This window comes from Porites lutea, chromosome 1, assembly GCF_958299795.1.
Source record: "Porites lutea chromosome 1, jaPorLute2.1, whole genome shotgun sequence".
NCBI classification, from domain to species: Eukaryota; Metazoa; Cnidaria; class Anthozoa; order Scleractinia; family Poritidae; genus Porites; species Porites lutea.
This window is the reverse complement of record NC_133201.1, coordinates 56385690-56404956: the sequence shown is the minus strand read 5'-3', so window position 1 is coordinate 56404956 and position 19267 is coordinate 56385690. Positions and strand designations below refer to the sequence as shown.

The window sequence follows — 19267 nt, the reverse complement described above, 5'->3', positions numbered from 1 at the left end:
CTATACATCACCATACACCCCCATATATCACCATACACCCCTATACATCACAATATATCCCTATACAACACCATATACCCATATACAACACCATATACTCCTATACATCACCATACACCCCATACATCACCATACACCCCTATACATCGTCATATACCCAGGGGCACCCAACGACAATTTTCGGGAAAATATCTGTTCGGAAGACGATTTGAGAGCTAGAATTTTCGGAACATTTGTGTAAAATTTCTTGCTTGCCTGTTTCTCCTAGGATTTTCGAACATCTAAAATATGGTATAATTGCCTATTTTTAACGGATTTTTACTCTAAAAAGGTCACCTAGAATTTTCGGGAGCCTTTTTTCTGGCTGAAATTTTCGAAAAGGTAAATTTTGATCCCTATAATTTTCGGATCACTAGACTTTCAGCTAGGAAATCCGAACAGATGAAACATTTTTAGGGGATAAAAATATGCCTATATCTACTGTTTAAATACCAAAATACGTTTAACAATGCTAAGTTTTAGTGGTTTTGAACTATATTCTCGTTGGGTGCCCCTGATATAGTTACGGCTTATCACGTTTATTGATGCCCAGAGGCTCAATTGTCTTACCTTTATGGATAAGGTGGGCTTCACGTGCTTTCCTGAAAGAATCACGCCCATTTTTAAGTTTTTCAATAGGAATCAAAAGCATATGATTGTCGGAATGATTACTGGTAAGAAAGTGTTCTGAAACTGCAGTATGGATGTAATTACCAGTAGGGTTGAGTATAGGTCGTCTGTGTTCATTAAAACGGTCTTTAAGGCGACGTTTAGTTTCTCCAATATATTGTAGATTACACAGGCGACATTGAATCAAATAGATAACATTGAAAGTTTCACAAGTGATGTGAGATTTGATGTGGTGAGTCTCACCTGTAGAATGAAAAGTGTATTGATTACGGCCATGTTCAGTATATAGGGACAGGTGGTGCAATTCCTGTTGTTGCACCGAAAGGAACCGGGGGTGGGTCGTGAGTTACTGTCGGTGCTGTTAGTAAGCTGGACTCTAACGAGGATGTCGCTAATATTTTTACAACGGCGATAAGCTACTAACGGAAGGTTTTTAAAAACATTTCTACAGCGATCTGATGAGTACAACACGTTAGAATGCTTGTGAATGATATGCGCAAGGTTGGGTAATGCTGGATTATAATTAAGCATTGATGAAAGGGGTGGTTTCAGTCTGAGTCTTGGGTTTGTTTGTAAGTGCGTCAACCGAGGGGAATGTCGGAAGCTCGTTGTATTTGGGTCTTAAGAAAGGTTTTGTCGTAGCCGCGATTAGTAAGGTAATCTATAACTTCGTTAATACGTAGTTTGTAATTGTCTGGGTTAAAGCAAATGCGACGGAGGCGAAGTGCAAGGCTAATGTTATGTTGAATGATATTATATAAATAAAAATAAGGCCTCATCGTCCAGTCTTTTTTTTTAAATTTTGGTTTAATAACACTTCCACAAATGATCAGTTTTATTTATAGTAACAAGTTGTTCAGAATACTGAGAAGTTAATGATCTGCAGAGTATGGATATGACAAGCTTTGAAATTTTGTTTTCTGTTTCAACTTGGATTTTCCAATTGCCTTCCTTGAAAATGGAGATGCAAAAAGGCCGTTAATTATTTGTAGCCATTTTGACTAACAAATAAAATGAACCTCGACTCTTTTTAGTGAGAGCTGAGTTACCTCAGGTGATTCATTTTGTGCAAAAACAGGAAAAAGTACCCGATTAAACAGTTGTTTAAACTGTTCAAAGAACTGTTATAAAAAGCGTAATCTTCTGATCTTTACTATCCCATCCTGCGTTCTGCCTACTTGACCTATTCCGCCTATTCTCTGTATTCTTCACACTCCCCCCATCAGCTGTCCTCTCCTATTACCTTAGCACCCAGAGCACCTTACCCCTGACCCCTTGGGAACGAACACAAAGGAGAACACTGAGCCGTGCCTAGGCTCGATTTCCGCCGTCTCCCGGGTCCGGTCTTTGAGTGCGGGCTCATTTTCCCGAACGGCGGCTGGTAATCGAGCCTAAGCCGTGCCCTGGGCCATCCCAACTGATCTCAACTCTGCCAACTGCCTTAGCTGACTGCGTTCAATGTGCGTTGTAATCAGTCAGTGCCATGCCGTATTTCAGATTTTTCCGCAAGTGCCGTGCGAAAAGAGCTCGGCAGGGTACAAGACGTTTCAACTGGCTTTAAAATCACTTAAATGCCTTTTATTTTACACCTAGAATTTTCTATACATTCATTAGACGTTTCAACTGGGTTTAAAATCACTTAATTCCCTTTTCTTTTACACCTAGAATTTTCTATACATTCTACGTCGCCCTAGAAAATTCGGAGACATTCTCACACTAGATAAAGTTTTCGGAGAAAACTTGAAAGGACCCCTAAAAATTTCGATCAAGGGAAAAGCTCGTCAGGTAATCTTACGTTTTCGGAAAGCTTTCACTGTAGGCTGTTATTTTCGGGAAAGGCGAAAAACAGCCCTAAAAAATTCGAGAGGTTCAAACCACTCCTAGGACGACCGAACAGATCAAATTTTTTTAGCGATGCGAATTATTCATTTATATTGCTTTTAAAGCACTCTAAGATGCATAAGGAGCCATTTCAGATCATTTCCCAGAAAACGGTCGTTGGGTGCCCCTGTATATATACCCCTATACAACACCATATACTCCTATACATAACTATACACCCATACACATCACCATACATCGCTAAACATAACCATATATCCCTATACATCACCATACACCCCCGTACATCACCATACACCTCTATACATCACCATATATCCCTATACAACACCATATACCCATATACAACACCATATACTCCTATACATCACCATACACCCCATGCATCACCATACACCCCTATACATCGTCATATACCCCCATACATAACCATACACCCTTATACATCACCATACACCTCCATACATAACCATACACCCCTATACATCCCCATACACCCCTATACATCGTCATATACCCCCATACATAACCATACACCCTTATACATCACCATACACCTCCATACATAACCATACACCCCTATACATCCCCATACACCCCTATAAATCACCATACACCCCTATACATCACCATACACCCCTATACATCACCATATATCCCTATACATCACCATACATCCCTATACATAACCATATATCCCTATACATCACCATACACCCCTATACATCACCATACACCCCTATACATCACCATACACCCCTATACATCACTATTCACCCCTATACATTCCCATACATCCCCATACAAAACCATACACCCCTATACATCACCATACACCCCTATACATCTCCATACACCTCCATACATAACCATACACCTCCATACATCACCATACACCCCTATACATCACCATACACCTCCATACATAACCATACACCCCTATACATCACCATACACCCCTATACATTCCCATACACCCTTATACATCACCATACACCCCTATACATCACCATACACCCCTATACATCACCATACACCCCTATACATTACCATACACCCCTATACATTACCATACACCACTATACATCACTATTCACCCCTATACATTCCCATACATCCCCATACAAAACCATACACCCCTATACATCACCATACACCCCTATACATCTCCATACACCTCCATACATAACCATACACCCTTATACATCACCATACGTCCCTGTAGGGGTGTATGGTGATGTGTAGGGATGTATGGTGATGTGTAGGGATGTATGGTGTTGTTAAGGGGAATATGGGGGTATATGGTGTTGTATAGGGGTATACATGGGTATATGGTGTTGTATAGGGCATATGGTGATGTGTAGGGGTGTATGGTGATGTATAGGGATGTATGGTGATGTATAGGGGTGTATGGTGATGTTTAGGGGTGCATGGTTATGTATGGGAGTGTATGGTGTTGTATAGGGGTATATAGGGGTGTATGGTGTTGTATAGGGGTATATGGTGATGTATAGGGTGTATGGTGATGTATAGGTGGTTTATAGTTATGTATGGGGGTGTATGGTGTTGTATAGGGGTATATGGGGGTATATGGTGTTGTATAGGGGCATATGGTGATGTATATGGTGTATGGTGATGTATAGGGGTATATGGTGTTGATTAGGGGTATATATGGTGTTGCATAGGGGTTTATGGTGTTGTATAGGAGAATATAGGGGTATATGGTGTTGTATAGGGGTATATCGTGATGTATAGTGGTGTATGGTGATGTATAGGAGTATATGGTGTTGATTAGGGGTATATATGGTGTTGTATAAAGTACAATAATAATAGGTATGTTTAGGTACATAATAATAATCATATGTGAAGTACCTACCTAAAAATAGGTCACCTCAATGAATTGGACACCTGAGCCCGCGATGCGGTCATGCGACACTGGTCAGCGGATACGTTATATGACTGATGTCAATTGATCATAACTATGATGGATGTCCAATATCAAGTTAAACACAATTTTATATGTTTTGGACTATTTAGCAAGTAAGTAAGACATTTCACATCCGCTTTAGAACATGAATGGCCGGACGTACGCACGGACGAAATAGATAACCAAATTTTCTACCCATGGTGCTTCGCTGCGCGGGAGTTCCGCTATCAAAAAAGAAAACCACACGCTTGTTACCTCCTGGCTCAACACAGCTTTAATATCAACGCAGGCATTGCCTGTTGTAGAGATGTGCAATCCGTGACAAGGGAGTATTTCTCTTTGAGGAGATGCCTTGATTCCAGTCATGGAGAGAGCATATGAAAATCGATAAGGCAGGGGTAAAAGTGCTCCACAAAGATTGTCATAGATAAAATTATCCTCATATAAAGGGACTATGTCACGAGGGTATTGCTGTTTTAGGTCAATACTCCGATTCGAGAAAAAACCGGAAGCTGCATGGAAGTGAGTCTCAATAGCCCTCGCGGCAAATTTGAAATAACTAACATGGAGGACGATCAAGTCGACCTTACTCCAGAGGACATTCCTGGTGCTAGCTTTAGTGAAGTAGAGATAGGAAAATTGACCGTTGCTCAACTAAAGTTTTGTCTATAATGCCGCCGTATAAATCAAAATGGTAATTATAAAAAAGAACTTGTTGGAAAGGTAGGTGTACTTTATCCGGCTTCGCGCGATCGATCAGCTGTTAATGTTGTTTGTTTTCAACTACAAGCTTAAATATCGATTTAGACTCATGTTTTCATACAAAACTTGCTTTCTCAAGGTCAAGAACCTGCAAGCAATGAAAAATGTCAATCGACTGACGTAAAGTGCAGACCCATACGCAACTTCTTCAACAATTGTGTAACTTGATACCATCCCCATCAGGGATCATTTTCGGAAATGGAACAGCAGGATAACCTTTTTTGTATAGTTTGTTTCAATCTTTCAACTTTAATATTCTAGGTCTAACTTACGTGATTTTGTTGAAATTGGATCGAACAGCGTGCATGGGATGGACACCTCGAAGCTTTCTTCCTTGGATGTCTGAGGAATGGCGGGGTTTAAAAAGTTTCTCTGTCTTTAATTTGGCTTATGTGGTACAGTCCTCTTTCCTGGTAATCCCTTATTTTCTAGGTTTGGAGGTACAGTTACGTTTATCAGTAGGTTGAACTTTCTTGTGTCTAGATATTTCATGCAGTTTCCAGATTACCGCCATCATAGGGCAGCAACAACCACTTTTTCCGGCTGGGCATACTCGCTTGTCACACTCGGCAGCTAGAATTTTGCGTTTGCCGTTTCTCTGAAGTACCTTTTTGACTTTGTACAGCTGTTTGTATTTCACAGATTTCCTTTAGGAGGCCCAGCAAAGCGCTCTAAAGTAAATAACATCATCCTCGGAATTTGGACTCGCACACTGGGAGGTCGTGAATAAATGAGAGCATTCTGAGCCCTAAAACTTAATTGCAAACTCGGCAACGGCATCAGCAGATTTCCTGGTGTTCTTTCCACAGTTCCTTAGGTGTTTTAATGCATGAGTTGGAACGAACGTGGGAAGGACGGTAAAATCATCACCAAACGCTGAATCAGCGGTGGGGAAGTTCTTGAAGTGGTTTGCTGCATCACTCGAGGTTTCCCCATTTTCCCTCAGTTCTCCATTCTGTCTAGCTAACTTTGCTTTGCTTTAGTGAAGCTCCGGCTCTCTGGGTCAGGGTTATATATTTTTTAAATTTTTCATTGTTTGCATAGAGGTTCTTGACTCTGAGAAAACATGTGTCTACAACCGCTGTTTTTTTTAAAAAATAAGCTTGTAGTTGAAACAGCTGATCGATCGCGCGAAGCCGGATGATGTCCATCTACCTCGAGCTCTCTCTAACACTGAGTTTCTTTTTCAAAATTACCGGCAGTTTAGTCAAAACTTTAGTGAGCAACGGTCAATTTTCCTATCTCTTCTTCACTAGATCTAGCACCAGGAATGTCCTCTGGAGTAAGATTAGCCTGAGATCATGCCCTCTCCCTATTATCCCTTTATGTCTCTCAAAGAAACAAAGAAGCAAGAAAAAAAAAATAATAATAACGCCTGATCTCAGGTTAGAGTAAGATCGACTTGATCGTCCGCCATGTTAGTTATTTCAAATTTGCCGCGAGGGCTATTAAGCCTCACTTTCATGCAACTTTCCGTTTTTTCTGGAATCGGACTATTCTGTGCTGTAGTCATCGCATATAGTGCCTTTTAATTTCCATACACAAAACGCCCCTGTAGAGTTATGAAGAAGATATCAAACTAATTTCATCAGGGAGCATTAACCATAATAATTATTCTTGGTGATTCCTACAGGTATAGAATTGAAACTTGAAAAAGTTGGCTCAGTTTTATTTAAAGTTTCAATAAATATCCATCCTTGCCATCCGTTGTAACAAACGACAAAAAAACAGTTTCATTGCCTAAATATAGTCTTAGAAATCAAAGCAATATATCCATGCAAGGACAAATCTTAGCTTTGTAAAGACTGATCAATGAGCTGAACCTTTAACAGGATATAAACAGGTAAGCTGGAGCCAATTCAAAGAATTGTTACATGCTGGGGTACAAGTGTGACGATTGTATTAGAGCCTTGAGAACAATAGCAGTACGCTGACTCGTAAATAACACGTGTGATAGTTTCATTATCAGTGAAACCTGTATTAAGCGAACACCGTATTAAGCGCACACCCTCTATTTAGCGGACAGTAGCTGAAGTCCCCAAATTTATTTCCCTTATTTACTTTCAATAAAAACCTTTATTAAGCGGACGCGGACACCTAAAAAGTACCTGAAATGGTCATTTCTATTGTTTCCAACCTGTATTAAACGGACACTTGTAATTAAATTCCACCACCCAACATGCCAGACACCGGAAATGCGAAAGACTGCCACCCACAAATTTTCATTTTTTACCTTTTTTTTTAAAAAAAAGTGACTTGCCGAACTTATTTGAGTAGTTTCACAGCACAGTTATGTTTTCTATTTCGTTTTGTTTGTATAGAGCTTGTTTCACTCATCTGATTTCTTCAGATTTGAGTTGCAATCTATGTTTATGGTACGGGTTCACTAAAATAAAGAAATTAATGCAAACGTATATCGTCATAGTCTCTGGGAGTATTCTAAACGTTTCCATTGTTCATTTGAATGGCATTTGACACCTCATATGACGTTATCTATTGAAACCTGTATTAGGCGGACAGCCTGTATTAAGCGGACACTACAGCATTCCCCGAAGGGTGTCCGCTTAATACAGGTTTCACTGTAATTCGTTTTAAAAATTTAACCCTGATGGGCACCCCAAAGAACAGTTGATCAGGATTCTATATAGGAAGTGGAAAGAAGAACAGTTTTAAAACCTGTAAGGTCTATAGCCTTGTACCTCTTGTCTTCCTCTCTTCGATAAAACATGCATGATAATACGGTTTCCTGCAAAAGGAGAAATAACAATGATCTTTCCTTTTCTTATTTCTCGTGAAAATTTATATCAAATAGCTCCTCAATATTTGAGCCTCATTGAAATGATAAATGTTTTTCGTGACCATTTATTGGAATTGTATACACTGCTTTTGTAGTGGCGAGATACAGAACCGCGCAAATAATAACAGAAGAATGCACAGAATGGGAAGGATTGTGACGCCGCGAGTCATTTCATCACATCTTGTTTCGAGGCACGAAAACTTATCAGTCATTTCCTGAGTTTTTATTTGCTTTTGGACTCTTAATAGATCAAAGCAACTCGTGAAGATAAATCAAGGACAAATAAAAATGCTTATTTAAAAATATCAAAAATATTACGTAACAATGACCTTGAGTTCATTCATGTGGTTATAGGCAAACCAAGTTAAGATTTTATTAAAATATTAATGCATCAAATTTTGTTATTTTTCATCCAGTTTAAGGCAAATTGCCCAAAGAAGTAATGATGTTTATATATATATATATATATAAAAACAGTTATTAACCCAGCAAACTTCAATTAGATAACTTGGAGCCTACATAGATTCAAATGTTTACAGAATTAGATTTTGTAGAAATCTATGATACATATATAAATTTATGCTGTTTATTTAGCTGTTTACTATAACATTTGCGTCACTCCAGTTAACAAAATAACAAACTCTGTCCATTAAAGACTCGAGCAAAATTTTACACTCGAGCAAGGTTAAGTTTGTAATGCAGTGATTTACAGAAAATGAAAAGTACAGGATACCATTACGTTTCTTTGATAACAACGGTAATTAATGAAGTGTTTAACTTGTCACAAGGGAACTGCCTTTTGGACATATACTTGAGTCATTATTTTGCCTACTGTATAGTAGCCAAAAAAATAAGGCAATATCGATCGTTAAACATGGACTGCCGCAACATGACTGACAGCTAAACTTCCTTTCGAAATGAAATAGTAATTATATTTATTAAGCTGCTTCTTGGTTTTCAACTACTCTTCATTTCTGTTCTTACTCGTTGGACAGCCAGAGTGGATTTTATTTTAGGCAGGCTTACTCTAATGAGTTAAATATTGTACTGAAGAGGTATGTAATAGCACCATTAATTCATTCATAGAAACTACCTAATTTTTGCGTTTTAAATGATTAATTGACGAGAAAATTTTAGGCATTTAGCAATTACTTTTTATTTATGGTCAGGTAATGGAACTATGAACGCTTCTGCACTGAAAATCATAAATCAATTACGTTCATCGTCATAGTTTGAGAAAATTCTAAGTCTGATTCTAAAAGAACCGTTAAACGTCTCATGGCCAATTTAATGGGTGATGGTTTGCTTTTTAAGAAGATGTTCTTTAAGTTCATTCGTGACCGTCAATTTCATTGATGATCTGAACAGCACGTTAGGCCTAAGTTTATTTTGCTTATTGTTAGTTTCCTCTTTTATGTAACGTTTTTCAGTTAAGGTGGATTTATCCTGTCGCGTAATCATTACTTAAAATTTGCGCCCAAAAATACAATAGAGGTAATGTATGGAGGTGAGTTGAACCTCCCTCGACTTTTGCGTTTACGCTTGGCCTTCCGCGCATCGCCTCTACTTTGCGCATGTAAATTTTACGCGCGTAGGCACGTAAAAAAATAACACGACAGTGGAAACTCACCCTTATTCGTATTTTGCACGCCAATTTCGAACCAAAAGTTAATTCGGTTCCTGTACTGAGTTCAGTTACTTAAATTCTAAAAATCTACTATCGTATTACTCATTTCACTAAGACTAAGACTAAACTAAGATTATAGTTTCTTTACCTTGATCTTCGCAGTCACTGAAGAACTTAATATCGCGTGAAACTATTTACACCAACGCAATTGCCAACAATTCAGCTGAGAGATCAAACCTTCACCTCTTCAAGGATGGAGATTGCTCGCTTTTTATTGGCCGTCTGTGTGATGGCAGAAGTATCTAAATCCACATTCTTTCTGAGAGGTTTGTAATATCTTTACGAATATCATAGAAAAAAGCACAACTTTTTTAAATTTACAGTCATTATTGGTGACATATATTTATATTTGAGTGCATATAATTCTTCGCGAAGCCGAGGTTTCTAAATTCGTGGTGCCCATACTGAGTGGATACCGCGTGGATCGTAGCATTCTCGGAGACCCAGGGGCAGTCAGTCGGGTTGGGAGAAAGGGCGCGACGAACGTTTTCAAGTACGGGCGAAAGAGCCCCTGGGTACCGACTCTCGCCGAACTATTTCCAAAACTTCAGGCGGACGCCGGCTCCTGATTGGGCACAAAAAATGCTTTGTATTATTGTGCCCAATCGGCGAACAGTTTCTCCTGAGTTCTTTTCGTGAGTTCGTACACGACTGCTATTGTTTTGATCACGGCTTGTCTGGCTCATGCACCAGAGAAATGCACGCAGTCAGGAAACTTTCAGTTTGATATAAAATCCCCAACTGATTTCAAAATACTGTCTGCCCGCTTTTCCAAAAAATATGCCTGCCTGCTTTTCCAAAAATACAAGCTTGAGCTTACAACAGGTATTCACGCTTGCATCGGTCACGTCTTCCGTAAATACTAGGGAATTTTAAAAGATGCCACGACGGCTGACAACCACGAAAAAGTCGCATGGAAAAGGGACTTCACATTTTTCCAGTTTCTATCGGGATTAGAAGGAGACTCTGTTCGTAAGGTACTTACTTTGTAAAATGCAAGCGAACTCTTCTGGAGCTGAATTTCTATCAACCATATCCAAGTTCATGCCGAGAGAATGAATTTTGTCATTGCTTGTTTACGTCCTTCACAAAACATGAAATTAGGCATTTTCACAGGTAGTCGTGCAGTTGACGGCAAAGAAATGTACAAAAAAGTGTGATGCACGTGCAAAGTTGTTGTTTTGCCTTCTCAAGCTAAGTTTCTCTTCGCCGCCGCATCTTTAACTTCTTATTATTTACGATACATTGTGATGAGTCACAAACAGAATATTCTGGGTGTATATATAAATGCAAAATTTGCAATAAATTTACTCTACAGTTATAAGAAACATTCATAGTTAAGCAAAATTTAGCCGTTAATTAATGGCTAAATTCTTAGTATAAATAGTAAGATTTAGCCGTTAATTAATGGCTAAATTTTTCTTTTATAATAATACAGAGTGACTTAACGACTAATTTTTGAGCTATTTTGAAAAAATAGCTCATATGTCAGTGGTGTGAGCGTATGTATCTTTGTGGCTTTGTAACTTTGTATCTTTGTAACTTTGTATGTTCGGATGTTTGTTGCAAGAGCCAATAAGGTTGAAGGTACTATTAGTTGATGCTAGGAACCAATGAGATCTTAGCATCTACTTAAACATGACATTGGTAAAGGTCGAACAAGGGCACTTTGAGACCGCCATCTTGATTCTTCACAATTTTTTCGTCTTTTATTACGGCTACAGGTGTTTGGAAGAATTACATTAAATATCTTCATGATTCAAACGCTGTGTACAGTGATGCAGCTGTTTAAGGGTTCATATTTTAGTATGGATGCTGCTTCAAGGCATTTCTGACCTAATTCGGCTATCGGTACAACGCACGTCAGTATGAGTTCTGTTTCACCCGCTACAACTGGGTAGAGTATAAAAGATCATATATTTTCAAAGCTCTTCCAATGAAGCAATAATTGATATTTAGTTATAGACTTTAATTCGAAAGTATGCGCCCTATAAAATGTGGTTTTAGAAGTTTAAAAAGGCAGCTTATTTTTGTGAAAGCTGTACCGAGTATTGTTAATCGTGTAAACAAGCTTTAAAAATATCATTCTCTCGCTTACAAAGTTCAACAGACCTTTTTCGTTCTGTCAAAACAACAAAAAAAGAATAATAAGTGAACAACATAATACATCCTTCCTGCATACTAAGTATTATAGTTTCTGAAACCTATTTTATTTAGTAAAGATGAGTAACTTAAGTAGAAACAGTAGCGTTAGGGAATAAAATTGGAAGAAGCTAGTTGACACAAAATTAGATACTGTTGTATTGAGTGGAGTAACATGATACAAGTAGAAATATATTTCGGCAGTTTGATAATTTTCTTGGTAGTTAATAAATGTTAGGCTGTCAACCTTGACGTTGCATGAAACATAATTTAATTGCAGGTGTTGTAATAAAGCCGAGGTGATTTCTTAAAATCGCTTGAGAAAATTTTGTACTGAAACAATTTGCCTTTTTTTTTTTACGTACGAATTGTAAAAGGGCCAAAGACCAACATCTTCACATGCAAATTGTATGCATGAGTTATTTTTATAATTCTGTTTACTAGATTACTGTGTGATAACTCGAATTCCCTCACGTACGAACCACGAAAGGGGGCAAAGTCCAACACTTTTACGTGCCAGCTGTGTGACTGTACATCTCATGCAGATTGGCTTTTCACAATGATAAATAGTAACTTGAACGTATGAAGACCTGTTTCGTTTTGTAACCAATGCCTTAAAAGAGGCTCTTGTCTTTTAAGAAGCAATAGCTTTTAAAACATGAAGAAATAAGTTGTCGGAGTTAAAGACTGTTTCACTGAGTAGAATCGCACGTGAAAACCTCGTGAATTATGATGATGCAACCATCTACCACAGTGATAAAAATCCTGGTATTTCGTAATTATTCAGTATTCGATGAGTCACATTTTGGCTTAAGAAACTCCGCGGAAACCTTAGAGTTTTCCTTCTAATCAACGTTTGGTGAGTAGAAATTTATTTTGCTTCAACAATTTGTTTAACTTGCACCAGATGTAACAGGGAAAGACAGAGGAAAGTGAATATATAGGTTGAGGATCGACTCAGCTTAGCGTTTCGCGTTTTCATTTATGTAGCGCAATACCCAATTTCGCACAAAAACCAAATCTACATTTAGGGTGAAAAAGGTAGATTCATCACTCTTGGTAAGGTTACACCCAAGTATTATAGTTACACTGAAGCATTCAAAATAGCTCATGCACGTTTAACGTGCCTATGTTTTGTTATGTCTGTAGACAAAAAATATTGCAAATTTAGCTATTGTCTAATCACCGGAGTATTCTCGGGGCAAATTGAATTGCTCCTGCTGATAGCGTCCCAAACGTTTTTTCGACTCATCGGTAGTTCCTTCGTTTCTGGTTAGGAAAGTAGAAAATAAAAGTTTTACTTGCTCGCACAAGCTTGGTGAACGAACCCGGCAAGTGTGGCAAGACAATAGCCGTCGTGTACGAACTCACGAAAAGAACTCAGGAGAAGTTGTTCGCTGATTGGGCACAAGAATACAAAGCATTTTTTGTGCCCAATCAGGAGCCGGCATCCGCTTGAAGTTTTGGAAATAGTTCGGTGGGCCTACACTTAATTCCATCCGCCAAACTGACGTTGACATATTAATGATTCGTACACAAAGTAGGGTTAGGGTTAGGGTTATATATTTAAATCAAACTAGTATTCGTCACCAAATCGTCGGTGGTGTAGGGGTTAGAGTGATGCACTCCAGATCGGATGCTCCGAGTTCGAATCCTACTCATTCTATCCTGATTTGTTTTTTTCCTTAAAAATTGAAGACACTTTGACTTTTATGAACATTTCATAAAGAAATTTCATATAAGAAAAGTGAAATGTCTTGTGAGAGGAGGATGTCAGTTTGGTGGATGGAATCAAGTGACGACCAGTTCGGTGAGAGTCGGTACCCTGGGGCTCTTTCGCCCATACTTAAAACTTTCGTCGCGCCCTTTCTCCCTACCCGACTGACTGCGCCTACTCGGGTGCCTGCGTTCCTGAGGGGAGATGGGGTCTGTAAACAGGCTATGTGTTTTGACAAGAGCTTGGTTTTGATAACAAAACAGGTCAAAACAATTTCTCCACATGCAAACGAGAATGGACAAAAATTGGTTGCTACCAAGATAGACAACCTTCCCGACTACTCCCTGAGATGCTGTTGAACGACACGGATAGGTACAGTAAATACCATGAGCAGGGTTATCTTCTGAACTGGCACAAGTGGAAAGAATCGATTCACAGGTAGGGTAAATTTTATCAAACACATACAAAAGTAATGTTACTTTACATTGTATAACACAAGAAATCAATAACTCTATAAATGAAGGAAAGCTAGATACCATGTGATTAGAATAGATCCAAGCTTCGCGTCATCAGGTTTAGGTCATAACTACAGCAGTAACATGCATATACACATATGTATATTTCTATTTCTATTTATCTATCTCAATATTCTGTCCATCTATCCATCCTATCAAGCCACAGATTCGCCATTTTCATCAAAATCGCCACTCGCTAAGGCCGGAGCCCTTTTGCCATCTAATTTGAATATTGGCCAAACTCATGGCAATTTTTTCGCCAGATTCGCTAATTTTGTCACATCCGCCATTTTCTTCAAAATTGTCACTTTACAAGGGGAGCCTCTTGTCATCTTATTTAAACTTGCAAATGTTCACTAAATTTGCCATTTTCGTCACATTTCCATTTTTGTCAAATTTGACATTTTCGTCAAATGCGCCAGTATACAAGGCGCGGCTCTTAACATCTCCCTGGAATTTTCGCCAACCCTCTGGCAAATTTTTGCCAGATTTGCCATTTTCGCCGTTGAATGCATTTCTGGACATAAGTGTCTAAGTTGACGTTTGAAATTTCATTCTAAATACATTATTAAACAAGTTTGATTTACTCCCTTTAGCCTTGCCTGTCGCTGTGCCGAAAGAGCCCTGCAAAAAGGTTATAATTACTTTGGTCTGCAGTTTTACGGCGAGTGTTGGAGCGGACCGTTCGCCGAGTTCAATTACAGTCGCGCCGGCGTGTCAGACAGATGTATCATGAATCTTAAAAAACCAACCGCCTGCGTACAAGCTCAAGATCAGGAATGTGTCGGGCAGCAGCTTACTAACTACATCTATAAGCTAACATCAAGTAAGAACCATCAGTTAGTGTCGGATCAAAATGTTTGATAGCCCATAGCCTGGAGATACAGCAAGGGATGTTCCTCACCCGGAACAGGGAACTTAAACAAGGGTTAAGTTCCCTAATGTCCCTAGTGGCGAGGAGCGAGGTGACACGGCTATATTCGCAGGCTGTGTATCCCAGGGTTCGCGGTTTCACATTCGCCGTATCTGGCCGCGGACCGCTCGCGCATAATAAGTGTCACCATATTAATTGCTAACCCGCCAAATTTACGTTTCCAGCGTTAAAACACTTTAAAGTAAGGGGGTGTTTTACATGACACCGGCGCGAGTTCAATCTGGTTCCCTCTCGTGGCTCCGTATTTGTTTACATGATACCACCACAAAATGTCATGTCGGCGTGAGTTCACCGCTGTTATTGTACCAGAGCGAGAATTTCTGACTCCGGTAGGGGTATCATGTAAACGCGAAATGACCACTCGAAATCCCGAAGAGGCATCCTAGCAGCTCGCGCGTATATATACAAAAATACTAATCTTACACTTGAAATATGCAGTCAGTATAAGGAAAAAAGTCTAGACCCGATTTGTTTGATCAGGGGCCGCATGGAAACGTTGGGTAATGATGACGTTACTATTGTTGACGCCCGCAAGTATGAATTGGTTAGGATGACGTAAAACAGAAAATGCCCAAAGGGACCGCTTTGGTCTTATAGCAGGCGTTTTGAAAGTAATGGACCAAAAGACACTCTTTAAGTTAACCCCTTTGGGCGCATGCACGTGTTCAAAGGGATTAATTGCACAACAGAACCTCTACTAGTGTCAGATTGTCGTTTATCATATTTCACTACTCGTTGGATGTTTGTTCGTGACGAATGTTACAGTTGCTTTTGGGTAAATCAAGTAAGACTAATAAATGTCCCGGTTGGAAAGTTTAAAATCAGCATACGACTTTGGCCCTCCGGCAAACATTGCCCTGTCCCCAACTTGGTCGAGGACGACTCAGCACACTCCGAGACGACGGCGGCTGCACCCCCGGACAATATGGATTCTAATGTCATTCTTATCAAGTCCGTCGCCGATGAAGTTATAAGGGGCGTATATATATAGTTATAAGGAGCGTATATATACCCTTTCAGAGTTTGCCAAACACGAGTTTACCATTCACAAATCTTTGATTAGCAACGATTTGCCAGACACAACTCTCTTTGGGGGAATACAAAGTCTACGTCCACAAACAAGCAAGTTTCACTATACAAACGAGTGAATCAACGGCTAGCTTATCACTAGCACAACGATGGACGACCACCATTACGGAATTGAAATTCGCTAAGTGATTAACTGAATTCTGCGCTGACGTATCCCCTGCTCACAGATGTCCTTCTATAAAGTCTTTGTTTTAAGTGTTACCTTGCGTAAAAAGTGAAAAAGAAATAGCAAAAACTTACCACTTCTAATCACACCTTTACTTGTGGTTTTCTTGTGGCGGGGTTAGCTGTAGTGTCAACTATTACTAGCTTATCAACATGAAGAGTATCTTCAGAGAAACGTGATATGAAGTGACCCAGTCATCATGTAAACGCTTTACGAAATCAAGAAGTCATCCCGGTATGAAACTCACGCCGGTGCGAGTTTTCTCATGTAAACCGCCCCCTATGTGTGGTCCAAACATTTCACATAAACATCCCAAAACAAGACCTCCAGTTAAGTAATAATTTTCCTTTCCAGATTCAGGTCCTCAGAGCCCGGATGTTGACGGTGGTTACTCCCAGTGGTCTCAATGGAGTAAATGCAGCAAGTCATGTGGAATAGGGCGAAAATCACGTGAGAGGACCTGCACCAATCCCAGACCACAAGGTAATGGAAAGTCATGTCGCCGACTTGGCTGGCCAGACGATTCAACGATGTGTTATCAGGAATGCAACAGTAAGACAGCCATTGCCTCGATAAACAGTTTACTTAATTTTCCTCTAACCTTAGCTCAAATCAGGCCTTAAAGAATTAAACTACTGCGAAAAACCGTACATTTAAGGTTTCTTTGCTCGTAAACAATTTTTCAAAGTGGTGTAATGATCCATTTGTCCCCGAATAAAATAAACGGAAGTATCAGAAGAAAAACGCAAAAAAATGGCTACGAAGCCAAGCAAACCCACGAGGATTAACGGAAAAAACGGGGACTATTGTTATTACTACCGGTTGCATTTAATTTCTTAGCTGGTTTGATATCACTGAGAATGAAGTTTCCTGGAAAAGGTTTTAATGATAGGATAACCCAAAAAAAGCAAAAAAGCTTTAAAAATTAAAAGTTGTTTAAAGAAATAAATATGTGTGACGTCTATTTTAGCATCTTCAAGTCAAGGCTTTTAAAATGGCTGACCGACATTTCTAATGGTTTGAAATGCTTGGTTGAACAGCAATTTAAAACTGAACCTTAAAGGAAAAGCGTTTAAAGTAGCTTATTCATTTTATTCCTATTTTCCTTTAAGACTGTGATAAGGTGATGGATGTCGGCATCGACATCGACTCCTCAAGCAGCGTTCGGCGCAAAAATTACGAGAAAGTGAAAGCCTTCCTAATCCAGCTGGTAGACAAGATGCACATTTCGCATCGAATGACACACGTTGCTGTCATTCATTACAATCACAGAGCGTATCTGGACTGGGACTTTAAATCAGACCGCGCCAAGAACGCCGTCGCTCTCAAAAAAGCCATCTTGAATCTAAAGTACCAACCGGGAGGGACTAGGACGGACATAGCGATGGATAAGTCCATGAAGGAGATGTTTCAAGTTGATCACGGTCAGAGACCTGATGTTCCTCATGTACTGTTTGTTCTAACAGATGGAAAGACTAGCTCGAGATCGAAACCTTACAAGAAAGTTCTCAAAGCTTACAAGGTAAACATGTATTAAAACCTTCACACACACTTTTCTTCAAATAGACGCTAACTGCAATAGTTTAATATGATAAATACAATTGCTTAAAGTGGGAGTGAACTTAACTAATCCAAACAAATCCAGGTCGACAGAGACTCAGAGGCTCTGGGATGTTACCATTCGGCCAGACTGCCCTTCGGCTCTTCAGTGACATGTTTGGTATTCTGTTTGTTTTTCCTTGAGATGTGAATTGTCTTAGAAGAAAACGAATCGAACTGATTCTTGAAAGAAAAACCTAGCTTTCAGTTTTTTTTCTCACTTTTTCTAGCTTTTTCTTCCCATGAAGTGTTGGCAAAACGATTGTGTGAGTTGTTAAACTAAAGCTTTGAGAAAAACTAAGATTTGAGTTTTTTTAAACTTTTAAGGCTTTTTCTTCCCATGCAGTGCTTGCAAAACGATTGCGTGGGTTGTTCAAAGCACAGGCAACCCAGAATCTCGACTGAAAAGCCGTAACCTCGGGACAATATAAATGATCTCTCCCTCGCGCATCATTCGAAATAAAGAGCTTGCTTGCAGTTGTTACAGCTCGAATTTTATTAACACAATGTATGAATATTCGATGGTTTTTAAACGATTGGAAATAATAATGGTACTAATAATAATAATAATAATAATAATAATAATAATAAAGAATAATAATAAATTTCTTTCCTTGTATTTGAGTTGCTTCTTATTACTGTTTATTCAATTCTGAAGTAAGCCATACCACTGAGAGAGGAGTTGACAAGGGAGGGGGATAAGGGAGAGAAGAAAACTGACTTTTCCTCTTCCTTGACCCTTTTACTCATGCGCTTTCCAGGTAAAAAAGAGAGTAACGAGTATCTTGATTTCTCACAAACAGGATAGGGGGGTGAAGGTCGTTGCAATCGGAGTCGGCCCGAGCGTGGATAACAAAGAACTGAATGAGATCGCCATGGGACAACCAGACAACGTCGTTCACGTACAACAATTTGACCAACTTGTGTCCAAGCTGGACGAGATTGTTCAAAAATCCTGTGCAGCGATGAAAACTAAATTGAAATATGCCTAAGAGTGAGTATTAAGTATTGTTTACGTACTCAAAAATATAGCACCAAAGCTCAATATTGCGAGCTATGCCACTCTGAAAGCCAAGAAATTAAAAGTACTCTTCGAGCGACTTCCTGCAGTTTGAAAGTCGTGTCCCTTGCTGTTAGCCAGGAAAACCACAAGCTGTGCTTGTGTCAGTGTCTTTTCAACGATTTTCAAGCCGAGGCGCCAGTTGGTAATTTATCGTGCCAAACACCAAGACATTGTTCTTTTGAACCTAAGTCTATTATACAGATCGTAGTTAATGTCTATGGCTTATTTTGTTTTTTCTTTTCAGGTGAAAACATGGAAAGAAGCTCAGTATTAAGTGAAAAAAGATAGATTTAGTTACATGTCAAACGTTGCAAAGATGTCAAAGAGAGCAATAAATTACTGTAATGCCTACAGAGAA

At 39.2% G+C, this 19267-nt stretch overlaps 1 protein-coding gene across 1 annotated transcript; it reads left to right on the top strand.

Moving 5' to 3' along the window:
* Positions 1–9862: 9862 nt before the first annotated feature.
* On the top strand, positions 9863–19267 carry LOC140922649 (uncharacterized). The gene is made up of 7 exons (XM_073372640.1): positions 9863–9950; positions 13807–13981; positions 14655–14884; positions 16602–16799; positions 17360–17769; positions 18650–18840; positions 19154–19267. Exons 1-6 carry the CDS (start codon positions 9878–9880, stop codon positions 18836–18838), a joined length of 1275 nt encoding a protein of 424 aa, XP_073228741.1. The 5' UTR covers positions 9863–9877; the 3' UTR covers positions 18839–18840; positions 19154–19267.